Source organism: Heteronotia binoei, chromosome 11 (genome assembly GCF_032191835.1).
Source record: "Heteronotia binoei isolate CCM8104 ecotype False Entrance Well chromosome 11, APGP_CSIRO_Hbin_v1, whole genome shotgun sequence".
In the NCBI taxonomy this organism is placed as follows: Eukaryota; Metazoa; Chordata; class Lepidosauria; order Squamata; family Gekkonidae; genus Heteronotia; species Heteronotia binoei.
The window spans coordinates 75535207-75553968 of NC_083233.1; the positions used below are offsets into that span (position 1 = coordinate 75535207).

The window sequence follows — 18762 nt, forward strand, 5'->3', positions numbered from 1 at the left end:
TGAACTTCTTCAGTATCAGCAGGATTTACTCCTGGGTAAACATGCACCGGATCGGGCTGCTACTGGGGCCGACTTAATTTATTTTTGGGGTTGAAAAACCTGTCCTCAGCAGCTGCTGGCTTTTTTACCTGAGCCAGTCATGGGCGACGCACGGCTCGCTCGCCTCCGAACTGCCTGCGCTCGTCGCTCTTCCCACGGGGAATCGCCAAGTTCACGGCAACCTTAAGAGAGTGCCTGCGTCCTTGTGTGTTCCTCGCCGGGGGCGGGGGGCATGCCGGCTGCACGTCGCTTTTCATTCACAGTGACGCAGGCGGCAGATTCTGCTCTTGTGACCGAATGGGGTTGTGCTGACATCTTCTCCCCCCCCCCCCCACACACACACGCACGCTTTACACTGCTTTTTATCGCCGTGTGTTGCTGTCGGGCGCCTTCTCATTTTGCCCGTTTTTGCCGCTGCCGTTTTGTCTGCGTTACGCGTTTGTAATCCCTTAGCCAAGAAATCGCACAGAAAGCTGGGCAAGTGGGAGAAAAACAGCTGCCGGGAAACGACTCCGAAACGAAGGTCCGTCCTGGTTTGATTCTCACAAAGAAGATGCGAAATCAAAATGTCCCCCCTCCCCCCAAAAGGAAGAAGTAAAGATGAGAAGCTTGAAGTCCTCCCTCCTGCTGGACCTTTGGTGCCGTTTGGTGTAGCGGTCAGAGGGCGGGATAGGGTCTGGGAGACAGACGTGTGTTCAAATCCTCACCCTGCCACGATGCTCACGGGGGTGACCTTAGGCCAGGCTGGTTCTGTAAGCGTCGCCTGCCTCGTGAGGATAAAATGATGAGCAAAGGAGAATCGCACGTGCTCTTTCAGCTCCCGGGAGGGGGAGATAAAAATGTGATCTGTAGGTAGGGTTGCCGAGTCCAATTCAAGAAATTTCTGGGGACTTTGGGGGTGGAGCCAGGAGACACTGGGGGTGGAGCCAGGAGCAAGGGTGTGACAAGCAGGATTGAACTCCAAAGGGAGTTCTGGCCATCACATTTAAAGGGACCACACACCTTTTCAGTGCCTTCCCTCCATTGGAAATGGAGCACCTAAATAGAGCCAGTTTGGTGTAGTGGTTAAGTGTGTGGACTCTTATCTGGGAGAACCGGGTTTGATTCCCCACTAGTCCACTTGCACCTGCTAGCATGGCCTTGGGTCAGCCATAGCTCTGGTAGGAGTTGTCCTTGAAAGGGCAGCTGCTGTGAGAGCCCTCTCCAGCCCCACCCACCTCACAGGGTGTCTGTTGTGGGGGAGGAAGATAAAGGAGATTGTGAGCTGCTCTGAGACTCTTCGGAGTGGAGGGCGGGATATAAATCCAATATCTTCTTCTTCTTCTTCTTTGGGGGCTTAAAGAATTGAACCCCCTGGTCCAATCTTTTTGAAACCTGAAGGGTATTTTGGGGAGAGGCACTGGATACTATGCTGAGAATTTCGTGCCTCTACCTAAAAAAAAAACAGCCCCTCCAGAGCCCCAGACACCCATGGATCAATTCTCCATTATACCTCATGGGAATTGGTCTCTATAGGGAATCATGGAGTGCTCAGCAGAAATTTTCTCCCCTCACCCCCACTTTCTGATGACCCTGAAGCGGGGGGAGGGTCTCCAGACCAGGGGATCCCCTGTCCCCACCTGGGGATTGGCAACCTTATCTGTAGGCCTTTGAGAGTCCCTCGGACTGCCAGGACATCCAATCAGTCAGTCCTAAAGGAAATCAACCCCGACTGTTCCCTAGAAGGTCAGATGCTGAAAGCCACCCATTTTTCTACAAAACAACCACTGGAAGGAAGAGGGGGGGCTCCACAGTCATTTTTAAAAGACTTCCCATCTAGAATGTGCGATAGACCCAGGGCCCCCATCACGTTGAATTTGGCTCTCCTTTTTTTTTTGTCCTGGGTGGGTTTCCAGTGGCTACGGCTGCCAGATCCAGGTTGGGAAACTCCTGGAGATTTGGGGGTGATGCCAGAGGAGGACTGGGCTTCAGGAGGCTATATAACACCAAAGAGTCCACCCTCCAAAGCGTGCGTTTCCTCCTGGGGAACTGATGTTTGCCGTAGGAAGGCGAGCTGTGATTCCGAGGGCTCCCCAACCCCCACTTGGAGGCAGCAAACCCTAACAGGTTAATAACTTCTGCTAATAAACCTCCGTTAATAACTTCAATAGACTGTTCTTAACGTGTCTCCTGGGCAGCCCCGTGGCACAGAGCGGTAAAGCTGCAATTGGAGCTCTGCGCTCACGCCCTGAGTTTGATCTGGGCGGAAGCTGGGCTCTCGGTGGAAACTGTGAGACAGGCCCAGCACCTTTTGACATTTCTTGACGCTGCCTATTGATCAACGGTGGCAGTCTGATACCAGTATGAATAGAATTAGCAAAGCTTAGCAACGCCTATAGATAGAATATAGCAACTGGGAAGAAGGTGCATTTTAAAATTGTTTTTTTCTGTAGATGCAGCGGCTTGACTTGGCTTGGAGAAAACGAAACCGCATTCCACTCCTGCAACAGGGGTTTTGCGTCCTCCTTAGCCGAACGCTGCAAGTCTGGCTTTTGCCTGACTTGTATTCACTCTGGCCCGTGGCGCAGAGTGGTAAAGCTACAGTACAACCTGAGTTCGATCCCGGCGGAAGCTGGGTTCAGGTAGCCGGCTCGAGGTTGACTCAGCCTTCCATCCTTCCGAGGTCGGTAAAATGAGTACCGGGCTTGCTGGGGGGGAAGTGGAGATGACTGGGGAAGGCAATGGCAAACCACCCCGTAAAAAGTCTGCCGTGAAAACATCGAGATGTGACGTCACCCCTGAGTCGGAAATAACTGGTGCTTGCCCAGGGGACACTCACTACTTTTACCTTTTTAACATGTATCCTACCATAATCTTTTACTGATGCCAGTCAAAAGACTGCCTCTTTCTTAATTAGTAGGTTATTTACCCTGCTTTATTACACTTTTTTTGTTTAGGTGGTTGGCTGTGTTAGTCTGTGGCAGCAGAACCAAGTTTGTCTCCAGTGGCACCTTTAAGACCAGTTGGGCTTTTTTTTTTGTAGCAGGAACTCCTTTGCATATTAGGCTATACCTCCCTGATGTAGCCAGTCCTCCAAGAGTTTATAGTAGGCCCTGTACTAAGAGCCCTGTAAGCTCCAGGAGGATTGGCTACATCAGAGGTGTGTGGCCCAATATGCAAAGGAGTTCCTGCTACAAAAAAAAAGCCCTGAAGACCAACATTCTGGGTATAAGCTAGCATGTGCAAGCGCTCTTCTTCAGTGCATATGCATAGAAGCTTAAACCCAGAATTAAACTTCGTTGGTCTTAAAGGTACCGTTGGACTCGGTCTTTGTTTTATTACATTTTCGTTTGTTTTCATGACCTGTGAGAGAGGCTGGAATCTCTGAGCTCTCCCTCATCTGTAGTTTAAGTCCCCCGCCCCAAATCTCAGCTGATTAATTGTAGTAGGCCTCTCTTTGCTCAGCACCTGCCTCTTTCCCCCCCTCTCCTTCCGTACCTTTTCTGTACAAAGGAGGGAAATGGTTTTCTTTTTTCCTATGCCCGCTGGATTAGAAGTTAGTCTTTCCGATGCCACTGAATTTCAATTCTGGGTCACTTGGTCATTTCACTTTGGTGTAGAGCCAGTTTGGTGTAGTGGTTAAGTGTGCGGACTCTTATCTGGGAGAACCGGGTTTGATTCCCCCACTCCTCCACTTGCACCTGCTGGAATGGCCTTGGGTCAGCCATAGCTCTCCCAGGAGTTGTCCTTGAAAGGGCAGCTGCTATGAGAGCCCTCTCAGCCCCACCCACCTCACAGGGGGGTCTGTTGTGGGGAGGAAGGTAAAAGAGACTGTGACCACTCTGAGACTCAGAGTATAGGGCGGGATATAAATCCAATATCATCATCATCTTCTTCTCTACTTTACGTCTCAAAGAGCTTGTCCTTTGCCTTCTGAGTAGAGGTCCATCAGTGGCTGTTAGCCACAGCTTATTGTTGGAACTCTCTGTCTGGGGCAGTGATGCTCTGGATTCTTGGTGCTTGGGGTGGGCACAGTGGGAGGGCTTCTAGCCCCACTGGTGGACCTCTTGATGGCACCTGGGGTTTTTGCCCACTGTGTGACACAGTGTTGAACTGGATGGGCCATTAGCCTGATCCAGCATGGCTTCTCTTACGTTCTTAAGTGACACAGAGTGTTGGACTGGATGGGCCATTGGCCTGATCCAGCATGGCTTCTCTTATGTGACACAGAGTGTTGGACTGGATGGGCCACTGGCCTGATCCAACATGGCTTCTCTTATGTTCTTATGTGACACAGAATGTTGAACTGGATGGGCCATTGGCTTGATCCAACATGGCTTCTCTTATGTTCTTATGTGACTCAGAGTGTTGGACTGGATGGGCCATTGGCCAGATCCAACATGGCTTCTCTTATGTTCTTATGTGGCTCAGAGTGTTGGACTGGATGGGCCATTGGCCTGATCCAACATGGCTTCTCTTATGTTCATTCTGAGATTCAGTGTATAGGGTGGGATATAAATCCAATATCATCACCATCACCATCACCATCATCACCTCCTCCTCCTCCTCCTCCTTCTTCTTCTTCTTCTTCTTCTTCTTCTTCTTCTTCTTCTCTTCTTCTTCTTCTTCTTCTTCTTCTTCTTCTTCTTCTTCTTCTTCTTCTTCTTCTTCTTCTTCTTCTTCTTCTTCTTCTTCTTCTTCTTCTTCTTCTTCTTCTCTACTTTACGTCTCAAAGAGCTTCTCCTTTGCCTTCTGTTATTTTATTTCTATCTCGCTGTTCTACCATAAAGTCGTCAAAGTAGTTTACAACGTTTTAAAAATACAGTGGTTGCGGTGGGGCTCTTTAGCTTGGAGAGATGTCAACTGCAGGGTGACATGATAGAGGTTTACAAGATTATGCATGGGATAGAGAAGGCAGAGAAAGAAGTACTTTTCTCTCTTTCTCACAATATGAGAACTTGTGGACATTCAATGAAATTGCTGAGCAGTCAAGTTAGAACGGATCAAAGGAAGTCCTTCTTCACCCAAAGGGTGATTAACATGTGGAATTCACTGCCGCAGGAGGTGGTGGCGGCTGCAAGCACAGGCAGCTTCAAGAGGGGATTGGATAAGCATATGGAGCAGAGGTCCCTCAGGAAGACTGATCAGAGCTTGGGAGGGGCAGCTGTGGGAGGGCTTCTGGCCCCACTGACGGACCTTCTGATGGCACCTGGTTTTTTTGGCCACTGTGTGACACAGAGTGTTGGACTGGATGAGCCATTCTCCTGATCCAACACGGCTTCTGTTATGTTCTTACAGTCTGCTCTTTCTTTCCCAGTTTTAGTTTCTGCTGATGATAAAAGATGTTCCCCATCGTGATGCGTTTTTCTGAGTTCTTGTTGAAGTTGTGTGGGTTTCTTTACCCCCCACAGTGTGTGAACAGTGTCGCCTCCCTCTCTCCCTTTTCCTTCTTTAAGAGGGTGTTATCTTCCTTTTTCTCAATATAATGCTAATTGCTTACGTAAATCTTCAGGGCAGCATAATGGTGGAGAACCGGGGCTACTGTCCCTGAGAAAGAATTTACGTGAAAATCCACTTGGGTTTTTTTGAGAGGGGAACTGCAAGCCAAGCTCTCTTCAAATGTAAACTTTTGTGGCCAAAAGAGTCCCTTTAGCAATAAAGGAAGCTCTTCAGCAGAAAGCTGATTCAAAAAGCGAGAGTATCTTGAGCGTGCGTTTTGCGGGCGTGTTTCTGCCAGAATCGCACGCTTATTTGTTTATTTTAAATGGAGGGATATTTTTTTTAGAACAAAGTCAACCGGTTATGAGAGCCACATCCTCCGTCTTACTTGTCGCCTTCCAGTGAGTCACTTCCAGCTGCTCCCCCCCACCCAAGCCAGAGTGTGTGCATGTCTCACCCAACTCTCTCTTTAGAGCAGCTACAAGTGGATAGAGGGTGTTCTCCCGTAATGCCAGAATTCACGGAGCACTTGGCGGGGTTGACGTCACGGTAGAGTCAGGACTGGCAGAAAGGAAGGCCTGCAGTTGAGGACAGCAGCGGCTCACCGTCCAGCCAGGCCTCCGCCTCTCGCCGTTCTCCCAGGGAGGGTGCAGCCGACATCAGACGCCTTTGGACAAACTCACCGTTGCCCTGTATTGTTTGCATCATTTTACTGGATCTGTTTAAACTGTTTTATTTATCGATCTATGTTGTACACCACCCCCGAGCCCTCCAGGGAAGGGGCAGTTCATAAATGGAATAAATCACATCCAACCAAAATTGCTGTTTTCCACACGATCTTTTGGAACTCACTGCTGCCAGCTGTAGAGGACGGCAGGTAGCTTGGGTGAAGCTGAAAGGGGGTTGGACAGGCTCGCCAAGGAGCGATTGATCTATGACTGCCTGGCGAAGTGTGCCTCTAAAACAGGGGTGGGGAACCTCCATCCCCAGGGCCGTATGCGGGCTTTGAGGTCACTTGGTGTGGCCCTTGGGGATTGCTGAGCCCAACCGAGCCACGTGGCAGCCTCTCTGGGGCCTGGCTGGCCAGCGAGGGTCGTGGGGCTCAGCTGTGCTATGCAGCAGCCTCCCCAGGGCCAGGCAGGGATCACAGGGCCCAGATGTACTGTGCGGCAGCCTCCCCTGGGGCTGGGTTGGCCAGCCAGAATTGCTGCAGGGCCTGGAAAAGTTAGTGTCATAGTTCAGTTTGCACTTGATTATCCCAGAGGGTGTGGCCTAATATGCTAATGAGTGTGTGGCCTCATATGCTAATATTAGGCAATGTGGTCTAATATGCTACTGAGTTCCTGCTGGGCTTTTTCTACAAAAAAGCCCTGGACCTATGCATTTGCCTAGGGCGGCGGGCCGTGTGTGTGTATGTATGTGTGCGCCAGATTAGGCTCTCCCCACATGACTTCAAATAGAAAAACAATTATTTGCATTAATTTTGCCGCCTTGAATCGTTCTCCCTTGGCGGAGCACTGTTTTTTAAGTTGATTTTTTTTTATGGCCCGCAAATGATGTTATAAATATCCATATGGCCCTTGGCAGAAGAAAGGTTCCCCACCCCTGCTCTAAAACAAGGGTCCTCAACCCTTAGTGGCCTGTTAGCAACTGGGCCGTGAGTTGAATAATTATTTCATTATATATTACAATGTAGTAATAATAAGAAGTCATTGGATGTATATCGTGCCCTCCACTCTGAATTCCAGAGTCTCAGAGCGGCTCACAATCTCCTTTATCCTCCTCCCCCCACAACAGACACCCCATGAGGTAGGTGGGGGCTGAGAGAGTTCTCACAGCAGCTGCCCTTTCAAGGACAACCTCTGCCAGAGCTATGGCTGACCCAAGGCCATTCCAGCAGCTGCAAGTGGAGGAGTGGGGAATCAAACCCGGTTCTCCCAGATAAGAGTCCGCACACTTAACCACCACACCAGACTAATAGAAATAAAGTGCACAATTGTATCATCCCAAAACCATCCCCGCCCCCCTCCCTCCGGTCTGTGGAAAAATTGTCTTTTGCAAAACCTGGTGCCAAAAAGGCTGGGGACCACTGCTTTAAAATATGAGAGACCTCGGCCTTTGGTGCCCCTGGTTAGGCTCAAATCTTTCCCCAGGTTGGAGGCGTCTTGTTTGGCCACCGTAGGCTAGACACAAGCATCCGCTGGCATCCGCAAGTAGCAGCTTTGTTGCGGCATCTGGATAGGCAGTGTTAGACACGGCAGGGGTTGGTTGCAGAGTATATCCAGGCGCGGCTGATTCTAAGCCTTGTTTATGAATGAACCGAAATCCCCATCCGTGTAAGCCTGGCCAAGCCCTTCCTGCCTTTGAGAACCTTCCGCTTTCGCTTCCTGGCTGCACAGGTCGCTTGGCAGAAGTTCCGTGAGCCGTATGTGCCCCATGGCATGAACGGCTGCATTGGACATACCCACTATCCATATGCGTCGGTGCATTAGACGTTGTGTTTTAATGCAACTGAATCCTCCTTGGTTCATCCGTTAGGGCCGGGGTGTCGAACTCATTTATTGTGAGGGCTGGACGTGACATCAATGAGACCTTGTCAGGCCGGGCTACATGTGTATCTGTTTAAGATTAGGTAGCAGAGATATAAAGTTTATAAAGGACCCAGACAAACACAACTAAGATTTTTTTTTTAAAAAAAAAACTTAAAATAAAACGTGCTTAAACATTAGCACTCGTTGGTCTTAAAGGTGCTTTCTTTGTATTTCTCCCATGGGATCCAGGGAACTGGGCAAAGGAAGCTCTGACTCTTTCCTTCCTTCCCCAGAGGACCAGGAGAGGAAGGAGCCTCAGCCAATAGAAGGGAGAGAGGCCTGGCTCAGTAGCTCTGCTGTGCGATTGAGAGAGCCTGGCAAAGTAAGTTTTCCTTCCCCACCCGTCCTCCCCAAGGGAGGAGCCTCAGCCAATGGAGAAAATAGAGGGTTTGCTCTGTAGCTCCTGTGCAGTTGAGCAAGCCTGGCAACGCCAGCTGTGGTGCAGAAGAAGCAGATGGCAGCCAGTTGCTCGGGGGCCTGATAGGAACCCACCGGGGGCCTGATTTGGCCCCCGGGCTGCATGTTTGACACCCCTGAGTTAGGGTGATCGCTTATAAACCTTTAATCAGCTGACCAAAAAAAGAAATATCTTCTGACCAGCCAGCGCTGACCACAGTTCAGTGTTCATTGATATAGTTTGCTACATTATCATCTCCTTCCTCCAAGGAACTTGGGGTGACAGACGTGACTTTCCCGTTCCCTGTTTGATCCCTACAACAGCCCCGTGTGGTAGGACAGACTGAGAGTGACCATGTCAGTCAGTGAGCTTCATGGCTGGCAGAGAATTTGAACCTGTGACCCCCCACCCCCCTTGCCTTCCTCAAGCCAGCCAACAGGGCGGAGGGGGCTTCAAGAGCCACACAATATGTGTGAAAGAGACACATGTGCCATAGTTCAGCTACCCTCTGCCCTAGTCTCGCCAGCTTTCAAATATAAAGGGTGATCAACACATGGAATTCACTGCCACAGGAAGTGGCGGCGGCTACAAGCATAGACAGCTTCAAGAGGGGATTGGGTAAACATATGGAGCAGAGGTCCATCAGCGGCTATTAGCCACAGTGTATTGTTGGAGCTCTCTGTCTGGAGCAGTGATGCTCTGTATTCTTGGTTCTTGCGGTGGGGGGGGGGCAACAGTGGGAGGGCTTCTAGCCCCACTGGTGGACCTCCTGATGGCACTTGGGGTTTTTTGGGGGGGAATGTGTGACACAGTGTTGGACTGGATGGGCCGTTGGCCTGATCCAACATGGCTTCTCTTATGTTCTTACGGCCACTCGTCTGAATCCAGCAGGGCTCTTCTTGTGTTCTCAACGGCCTGGCCTACACATACATGCTGGGGAATGTGTCGGCAAAAAGGGGAGACAGTTGTGTTTAGATGATACGAGGAAGACTGATCAGCGGAGGGGCAAAAGAAGTTAACTGTACATTGGGGCTGGCTCATTTGGCTGAGCATTTGGTCCCCTTAGACATCACCGTGGCCCCAACCCAATCGATCAGGTAGCAGGTTTTTTAATTTCCGTCGTCATTTTTTTTTACAACTGCTAAAAGCTTCAGATAAGCTTCATTTTCAAACTGGCTTTCCCTCCCTGTTTGAGAGAGAAAGGAAGAAGACTCTTCTACTTTGGCGCCGACTGTGAAACATGACCAGTTCTGCACTTGAATCCTAGATTTTTATAGCACCTGTAATGTTGTTTTAAATTGTTTATATGCGTTTTGTTCTTTTATAATTGTAAATTGCATTGTTTTTTGCTATGATTGTTAGCTGCCCAGAGTCCGCTTGCAGAGTGGGCAGCATATAAACCTAAAGTAAAATTTAAAAATAAATAAATAAAATAAAAATAGTTCAGCCCTGTCCCCAAACTGGTTTTCTACACTTGAATCATAGAATCGTAAAGTCACAGAGTCAGTTTCTGTCCGGTTCCCGGAGGGAGGGGGGGTCGGTTCCCCTGGTTGGTTTCTGTCCGGTTCCCCGGTGGGTCGGTTCCCCTGGCTGGTTTCTGTCCGGTTCCCGGGGGGTCGGTTCCCCTGGTTGGTTTCTGTCCGGTTCCCAGGGGTCGGTTCCCCTGGGTGGTTTCTGTCCGGTTCCCGGGGGTCGGTTCCCCTGGTTGGTTTCTGTCCGGTTCCCGGGGAGTCGGTTCCCCTGGTTGGTTTCTGTCCAGTTCCCGGGGGTCCGGTTCCCCTGGTTGGTTTCTGTCCGGTTCCCGGGGGTCGGTTCCCCTGGTTGGTTTCTGTCCGGTTCCCGGGGAGTCGGTTCCCCTGGTTGGTTTCTGTCCGGTTCCCGGGGGGTCGGTTCCCCTGGTTGGTTTCTGTCCGGTTCCCGGGGGTCGGTTCCCCTGGTTGGTTTCTGTCCGGTTCCCGGGGGTCGGTTCCCCTGGTTGGTTTCTGTCCGGTTCCCGGGGAGTCGGTTCCCCTGGTTGGTTTCTGTCCGGTTCCCGGGGTCGGTTCCCCTGGTTGGTTTCTGTCCGGTTCCCGGGGGTCGGTTCCCCTGGTTGGTTTCTCGTCCGGTTCCCGGGGAGTCGGTTCCCCTGGTTGGTTTCTGTCCGGTTCCCGGGGGTCGTTTCCCCTGGTTGGTTTCTGTCCGGTTCTCGGGGGTCGGTTCCCCTGGTTGGTTTCTGTCCGGTTCCCGGGGTTCGGTTCCCCTGGTTGGTTTCTGTCCGGTTCCCGGAGGGAGGGGGGGTCGGTTCCCCTGGTTGGTTTCTGTCCGGTTCCCGGGGGTCGGTTTCCCTGGTTGGTTTCTGTCCGGTTCCCCGGGGGTCGGTTCCCCTGGTTGGTTTCTGTCCGGTTCCCGGGGGTCGGTTTCCCCTGGTTGGTTTCTGTCGCGTTCCCCGGGGGTCGGTTCCCTGGTTGGTTTCTGTCCGGTTCCCGGGGAGTCGGTTCCCCTGGTTGGTTTCTGTCTGGTTCCCAAAGGAGGTGAGGGTTCCGGCTCCGGGGTGTGATTTTGCTTCGGAGGCTGCAAGCTGTGCCTCAAAATCGGCTGCCTGAAGGGCACTTGGTGTAATTAGTAGACTGATCGAAGCCACCAAGTAACACACCATCTTTCAGCTTGCAAAATATATATATAATATATATATATATATATATATATATATATATATATATTACAAGGATTGTTTACAACACATTATAAACAATACAATAACGATAGAGGCTGGCGGCGTCAGGGCCTTTAAAGTAACAGAAACCCCAAGGGGGCCAAAAACAAAACCCCATCTCCAATGAAAAGATAAAAAATCCAAACTTGGAAATAATCCAACTGAAATTCACAAGGCAGGTGCTCCTGGGGAGTGCAGCTTCAACGCAGCCGCCTTTCTTAAAAAGACGTCTCTCTCTAGATTTTGATGACGTTTCAATTCTTTCTTCAGTTTAACAGCTTAATTATTTGGGAGCCCTGTTCTACTTTCTCTAATCACAGCGTTAAGTTGCTCAGAATCTGGCTGGGAGGGAGGTTGCAGCCCCCTGTACCCCCCTGCGGCCCTCCCGTGCTTAGCTTTCCTTCTCCTTTCAGAAGACACAGACCGATTTCCCACTACCCTTTCTCCGCTCCTCCTCTTCTCTGCAGGGCTGCTGCTGGATTTCGCACAAGCTGCCCCGGACCTATGAGTTGCTCCGCCTCCTTTCAAGTTCCCTCCGCAGTAGGCAGGATTTTCTGAAAACCGGTTTCTGTCTGCCGTGGAGGGAACTTGAAAAGGGGCGGGGCAACTCACTGGCTTGGGCAACTTGTGCGAAATCCAGCAGCATTCCCAACAGGGGAAAGGAGCGACGAGACCGGAGCAAGGTGAGTGGGGAATCGATCACAGGCTCTTCCTCCCCGGCAGGCCCTTGCTAACAGAGCTAAATCCCTTGCCCTGCACCCTCCGCCCTTGCCTCCTTCCAATCCCTGCAGGGCAGTGAGCATGTCGGGGCGACTGGATCCAGGGCATTACTCGCAAGGCATCCAGATAGGCGGGCCGAGGGCCTAGAAGTCGTAGCAGGACAGTTGGCACTTCCTCCCGGCCCTGCTCCCTCTCGGAGGTTGTCGGTCGGAACCCCTCGCCCGGGAGGTTCAGGAGGAGGGGCCGGAGCGCCGCCTCCAGACAGTTTCTATGATTCTGTGATTCAAGTGTAGAATGTCAGACCGATTTTGCACGAGGCTTGTTCCGGGTGATCCCAGCACTTCTCTCCGTTTTCACACAAGTTGCCCCGGAGCCGCAGGTTGGCGCAGCACTCTCCCGCCGCAAGCAGGATTCTCTTCCAAGCAGTTTCTGCTTGCCACAGGAGAGTGCCACGCCAGCTCACAGCTCCGGGGCAACATGTGCGAAAACGGAGAGAAGCGCCAGGATCAAAAGGGCTCTCCACCCAGAACAAGCCCTAGTGCAAAAATCAGTTTGGGGACAGGGCTGAACCAGGATAAAGGTCTAGTGCGGAAATAAGGGATGATTCAAAAAACAAAAATAAGAAAACCTAGGATTTCCGCCCCTCCCCCCCCCAAAGCTGCTGGGGTGCGGGGCTTTCCGAGCCCTGCTACCTGAAATCACTGTATTTGGAGAAGCCCAGAATTGAGCCTGGGGCATTTTGCATGCAGAGAATGTGTGACCTCCTCCCCCCAGGGCTTTTTTTTTTGAGCAGGGGGTGTGGCCTAATATGCAAATTAGCCCCTACTGGTTTTTTTCTACGCAAAAGCCCTGTGTGAAACAATGGTGATGTCGGGGGGTTTAGCCCAATACGCAAATAAGTTCCTGCTGGGCTGTTTTGACACAAAAGGTCCTGTGTGAAACAATGGTGATGTCAGGGGGTGTGGCCTAATATGCAAATGAGCTCCTGCAGGGGGGGTTCCTACGCAAAAGGCCCTGCGCGAAACAATGGTGATGTCAGGGGGCGTAACCTAATATGCAAATGAGTTCCTGCTGGGCTTTCTCGACACAAAATGGTGCTGTCAGGGGATGTGGCCTAATATGCAAACTAGTTTTTGCTGGGCTTTTTCTACACAAAAGGACCTGTGTAAAACAATGGTGATGTCAGGGGGTGTGGCCTAATATGCAAACAAGTTTCCGCTGGGCTTTTTCTACACAAAAGGACCTGTGCGAAACAATGGTGATGTCAGGGGGCGTAACCCAATATGCAAATGAGTTCCTGCTGGCTTTTTCGACACAAAATGGTGCTGTCAGGGGATGTGGCCTAATATGCAAACTAGTTTTGCTGGGCTTTTTCTACACAAAAGGACCTGTGTAAAACAATGGTGATGTCAGGGGGTGTGGCCTAATATGCAAACAAGTTTCGGTTGGGCTTTTTCTACACAAAAGGACCTGTGCGAAACAATGGTGATGTCAGTGGGTGTGGCCTAATATGTAATTGAGTTCCTGCTGGGCTTTCTCTACACAAAAGGCCCTGTGCTAAACAATGGTGATGTCGGGGGTTGTGGCCCAATTGTAAATGAGTTCCTGCTGGGCTTTCTCTACACAAAAGGCCCTGTGCAAAACAATGGTGATGTCAGGGGGTGTGGCATAAGATGCAAACAAGTTTCGGCTGGGCTTGTTCTACACAAAAAGCCCTGTGAAACAATGGTGATGTCAGGGGGTGTGACCTAATATGTAAAGGAGCTCCGGTTTGGTTTTCTCTACGCAAAAGGTCCTGTGTGAAACAATGGTGATGTCAGGGGTTGTGGCCTATTACGCAAATGAGTTCCTGCTGGGCTTGTTCTACACAAAAGGCCCTGTGCAAAACATTGTGATGTCGAGGTATGTCCTAATATGCAAACAAGTTTCTGCTGGGCTTGTTCTACACAAAAGGCCCTTTGTGAAACAATGGTGATGTCAGGGGGTGTGGCCTAATATGCAAATGAGTTCCTGCTGGGCTTTTTCTTCACAAAAGCCCTGCCTCCCCCCCTCCCCTAAGAAAAGTCCAAGTACATGGTGGCAAGGTGAAAAACCAAGCAGTCGCTCCGTATACCCGAGTATGAGGTCTGTCCTGCCAACATCATCAAGATAATTTTTGCCCCTTTTGAAGCATAGGTTAATACTAAAATTGTCAGCTGTATCCGTCTTCTGGGGGGGGCGGGCGGTGATGTCATGTGGAGGGGGGAGGAATAAAGCACAGCGATATATTAGGGGAGCTGGAAAGCAAGTCCGTAAGATTTTTAAAAAACGAAAAACAAGATCTTTTTGCTTCTTCTGGTTTTGTGAAGAGCAGATCCTGAACTTATCCTGAGAGCCAGTTTGGTGTAGTGGTTAAGTGCGCGGACTCTTATCTGGGAGAACCGGGTTTGATTCCCCCCTCCTCCACCGCTGAATGGCCTTGGGTCAGCCATAGCTCTTGCAGGAGTTGTCCTTGAAAGGGCAGCTGCTGTGAGAGTCCTCTCAGCCCTACCCACCTCACAAGGTTCTGTTGCAGGGGGAGAAGATAAGGGAGATTGTAAGCTGCTCTGAGTCTATGATTCAGGGAGAAGGGCGGGGTATAAATCTGCAATTCTTCTTATCTGTTGGCAGGGGCCGGCCTTGCCACTAGCCAAACTCGGCAGCTGCCTAGGGCGCCAGCCAAATGGGGGACCCACCCCCAATATGACTCGGTTACGAGTGCAGGGGGAGGGGTGCCAGAAATTAACCTTGCCTTGGGTGCCAGGCGGTCTGAGGCCGGCCTTGTCTGTTGGAAAGCATTCTGTCCTTGTCTAGCGATACATATTTTTTCCTATGGTCAACCCCAACTATTTTTTTAATTGCATTTCCAACCCAGGGGCGGGTGATAACCAGTGTTCCCTCTAAGCTACGGAGTGCTGTGAGCAACAATCCTACTTCGTGAGCTCCTGGCATTAAAGCTGTGAGTTACGGAAGAAATGAGTTTGCTGTGGGGCCGTTTTTCCTGAGCTAAGACAAAAAGGCGGGAGCCGGAAGCTAAAAAAACTGTGAGTTAGCTCACAGTAGCTCAGCTTAGAGAGAACGCTGGTGATAACGCTCTTAGCTTTTGCGATGGGGGGGGGGTGTCATCGTTTGTCTTCCTGATTGCCCGACCTTGTGCCGCTGTCTCTGCTTTACCCAGGTGCTCAAACTCTTGTGCCTTTTTCTCCCTCCTTCCCCTGGCCCCGATTTCTCAGCAACAGCAGCAGCAGCAGCAGCAGCAACAGATGCCCCGTAGCAGCCAAGACGAAAAAGATGAGAAAGAGAAGGAGAAAGACATGGAAAAGGAAGAAGATAAGCCAGAAGCTGACAACGACAAAGAGGAGCTGACAAAGTAAGTCGGACGGCTTCTCTCCTCCCCTCCGGCAGCTATTAGAGCTACCGGCAGAACACCTGCCTGTCAGCTTCCACTTGATGCCCCCCCCCCCCCCCCCCGCCCAAGCGTAGCAGAGAAACTTTCAGTTCTGCAAAAGACAGTTGGCAGGATCTGGTTTTGCGTCTCATAAAAACAATCCTGCTGGATCAGACCAACGGTCCATCCTAGTCCAGCATCCTGTCTCACACAGTGGCCGATCTGAATGGCATTATTTCTTCTTTTGTAATTGATTACGTAATTCCACAGCGGCCAGCCAGTTGCTGTGGAACAGGATAGAGCAGCTGAGGCCTTCCCCTGCTAAGAAAATAGGAAGAGCCCTGCTGGATCAGACCAGTGGTCCTTCTAATCCAGCATCCTGTCTTACACAGTAACCAAGCATTTCTTCTGCAGGGCCGCAAACGGGGCATAGAGGCCTTCCTAAGAACATAAGAAGAGCCCTGCTGGATCAGTCCAGTGGTCCACCTAGTCCAGCATCCTGCCTCACACAGTGGCCTAAACCAGTTTCTCTGGAGGGCCAACAACAGGGCAGAGAGGCTGAGGCCTTCCCCTCAGAAGAGCCCTGCTGGGTCAGACCAGTGAGGGCCCATCTAGTCCAGCATCCTGCCTCACACAGTGGCCAACCAGTTCCTCTGGAGGTCCACCAAACAGGGCATAGAGGCAGAGGCCTTCATAAGAACCTAAGATGAATGCTGCTGGATCAGGCCAGTGATTCATCTAGTCCAGCATCCTGTCTCATACGGTAGCCAGGCAGTTCCTCTGGAGGGCCAAGAACAGGGCAGAGAGGGCAAGGCTTTCATAAGAACATCAGAAGAGCCCTGATGGGATGGATCAGCCCAGTAGTCCATCTGGTCCAGCATCCTGTCTCTCACAGTGGCTGATCAATTCCTCTGAATGGCCAACAACAGGGCAGAGAGGCCAAGGCCTTCTCCTGATGCTAAGAACACCAGAAGAGCCCTGCTGGATCAGACCAATAATGGTCCATCTGGTCCAGCATCCTGTCTCTCACAGTGGCCAGCCAGTTCCCCTGGAAGTCCACCAACAGGGCCTGGAGGCCAAGGCCTTCATAAGAATATCAGAAGAGCCCTGCTGGATCAGTTCAGTGGTCCATCTAGTTTAGCATTTTGTCTCACACAGTGGCCAACCAAGTCCTCTGGAAGGCCACCAAGAGGGCATAGAGTCAGAGGCCTTCATAAGAACCTAAGATGAGTGCTGCTGGATCAGGCCAGTGATTCATCTAGTCCAGTATCCTGTCTCATACGGCAGCCAAGCAGTTCCTCTGGAGGGCCAAGAACAGTGCAGAGAGGGTAAGGCTTTCATAAGAACGTCAGAAGAGCCCTGATGTATCAGCCCAGTAGTCCATCTGGTCCAGCATCCTGTCTGTCACAGTGGCCAGCCAGTTCCCCTGGAAGTCCACCAACAGGGCCTGGAGGCCAAGACCTTCATAAGAACATCCAAAGAGCCCTGCTGGATCAGTTCAGTGGTCCATCTAGTCTAGCATCTTGTCTCACACAGTGGCCAGCCAAGTCCTCTGGAGGGCCAACAACAGGGCTTAAAGGCTCAATGACTCTTTACACAAGGGACAGTGCCAGCTGTTGAGCACACATTGTCACTATCCCGCTTCTGCAGCAAGGGCACCTTTCTCTGTCTGTTCTCAAGTGATTTTGCACGATGCTTTGCACAGTACATCTGTGCCAGTATGTTTTATGCTGATCCCATCGTGGTGGTCAGTGCGAAATCTTGGCTCACTGGGTGCAGCTTGCACCGTATTTATTTTTATTTCTTTAATACATTTGTTAGCCAACTTTCTCCCTTGTGGAATCAAGGCAGCTTACGAAAGAAATAGAACATTATTTAAAAAAAAAAAAAACAGTTTCCGCAGGAAACTGTCGCACGAGAAGTGTCCCTATGGTTGTGTGAACAGGCGGGAATGAAAGCAACATCCAAACATTATGCCCATTGATCAAAAGAGCTTAAAAGGCTAAATTTAAATAACTTACAATGCAGCGCTAGTCTGAGTTGCAAGAATCTAAATTAAAGGGCTTAGAAAAAATTTAGCTCTCGGATGTCTTGAATATAATGTGTAAATCCCATTAAATACCAGAAATAAGATGTGAATCAGACTGAGTTAAGTAAAAGGGCAGCAAATCGTACAGCTAGCCAGTGGGCAAGATATCCCAGTAAACTAGTCTAGATTCCAGGGGTGGCCAAACTGTGGCTTTGGGAACCATATGTGGCTCACTTGTGTGGCTTTTCAAGCTCCCACTGTCCTGTCAACTGGCTTGGAGAAGGTATTTAAAGTTAAAGTTGCTTCCTTTCCATCTCTCCCTTCCCCATCCATCTTCCTTCCTTCCTTCCTTCCTTCCTTCCTTCCTTCCTTCCTTCCTTCCTTCCTTCCTTCCTTCCTTCCTTCCTTCCTTCCTTCCTTCCTTCCTTCCTTCCTTCCTTCCTTCCTTCCTTCCTTCCTTCCTTCCTTCCTCCCTCCCTCCCTCCCTCCCTCCCCGACATTTATTTTATGTGGCTCTTATGTTAAGCAACTTTGGCCATCCCTGCTATATCCCATCTTACAAGGCTTCTGCAAAGGAAGGCCTTAGAATACCAGGACTGGGAGGCAGAGGCAGGCTGTATCAAGCCACTTCTCTGAATGTCCTCCATGTCGCAGTAAGGGGTCGTCAAAAGTCACCATGACTTTCAGGCACGGGCACGCACACACGCACACACACACACAAAATATACAACCCCCCTCCCCCCCAAAAAAATATTGTATGGCAGAGGCACAAGTACAAAAAATACTCCTCCTCCAAAAAAAAATTGTAAGGCTTCTCCAAGACCCTGACAGGAGCTATCCCTTCATGCCTCTCTCTGCAGTTGATCAGTCCCTTGCAATCCAAAAGAGTGGGGGCCCTCTGTCCTGTGTCCTCTCGCTCGGTTACTCATATGAATATATGAAGCTGCCTTCTACTGAATCAGACCCTCCTCGGTCCATCAAAGTCAGTCTTGTCTACACAGACTGGTAGCTGCTCTCCAGGGTCTCAAGCAATGTTCCCTCCAAGCTGTGAAGTCTTGTGAGCAAAAATTTTATTTTGCAAGCTACTGGCATTATAGTTGTGAGTTATTACATAAATTAGTTTGCTCTAGGGCTGTTTTTCCTGAGCTGAGACAAAAATGTGTGAGCTAGACACTAAAAAATTGTGAACTAGCTCACACTAACAGCTTAGAGGAAACACTGGTCTCAAGCTGAGGTTGCTCACGCCTGCTTGCCTGGACCCTTTTTAGTTGGAGATGCCGGGGATTGAACCTGGGATCTTCTGCTTACCAAGCAGTTGCTCAACCACTGAGCCAACATCCCTCCCCTTTATTGGCTTTCCAGGATCTCAAGCGGAGGTTTTTCATGCCTACTTGCCTTTTTAGTTGGAGATGCCGGGGATTGAACCTGGGACCTTCTGCTTACCAAGCAGATGCTCAACCACTGAGCCAC

At 50.5% G+C, this 18762-nt stretch overlaps 1 protein-coding gene across 1 annotated transcript in view; it reads left to right on the forward strand.

Moving 5' to 3' along the window:
- Positions 1-18762, forward strand: part of NCOR2 (nuclear receptor corepressor 2) — a 480522-nt gene that overhangs the window by 213563 nt on the left and 248197 nt on the right. Inside the window, 1 exon segment of the mRNA XM_060250121.1 lies at positions 15121-15245. Coding sequence (XP_060106104.1) covers positions 15121-15245 — 125 coding nt within the window.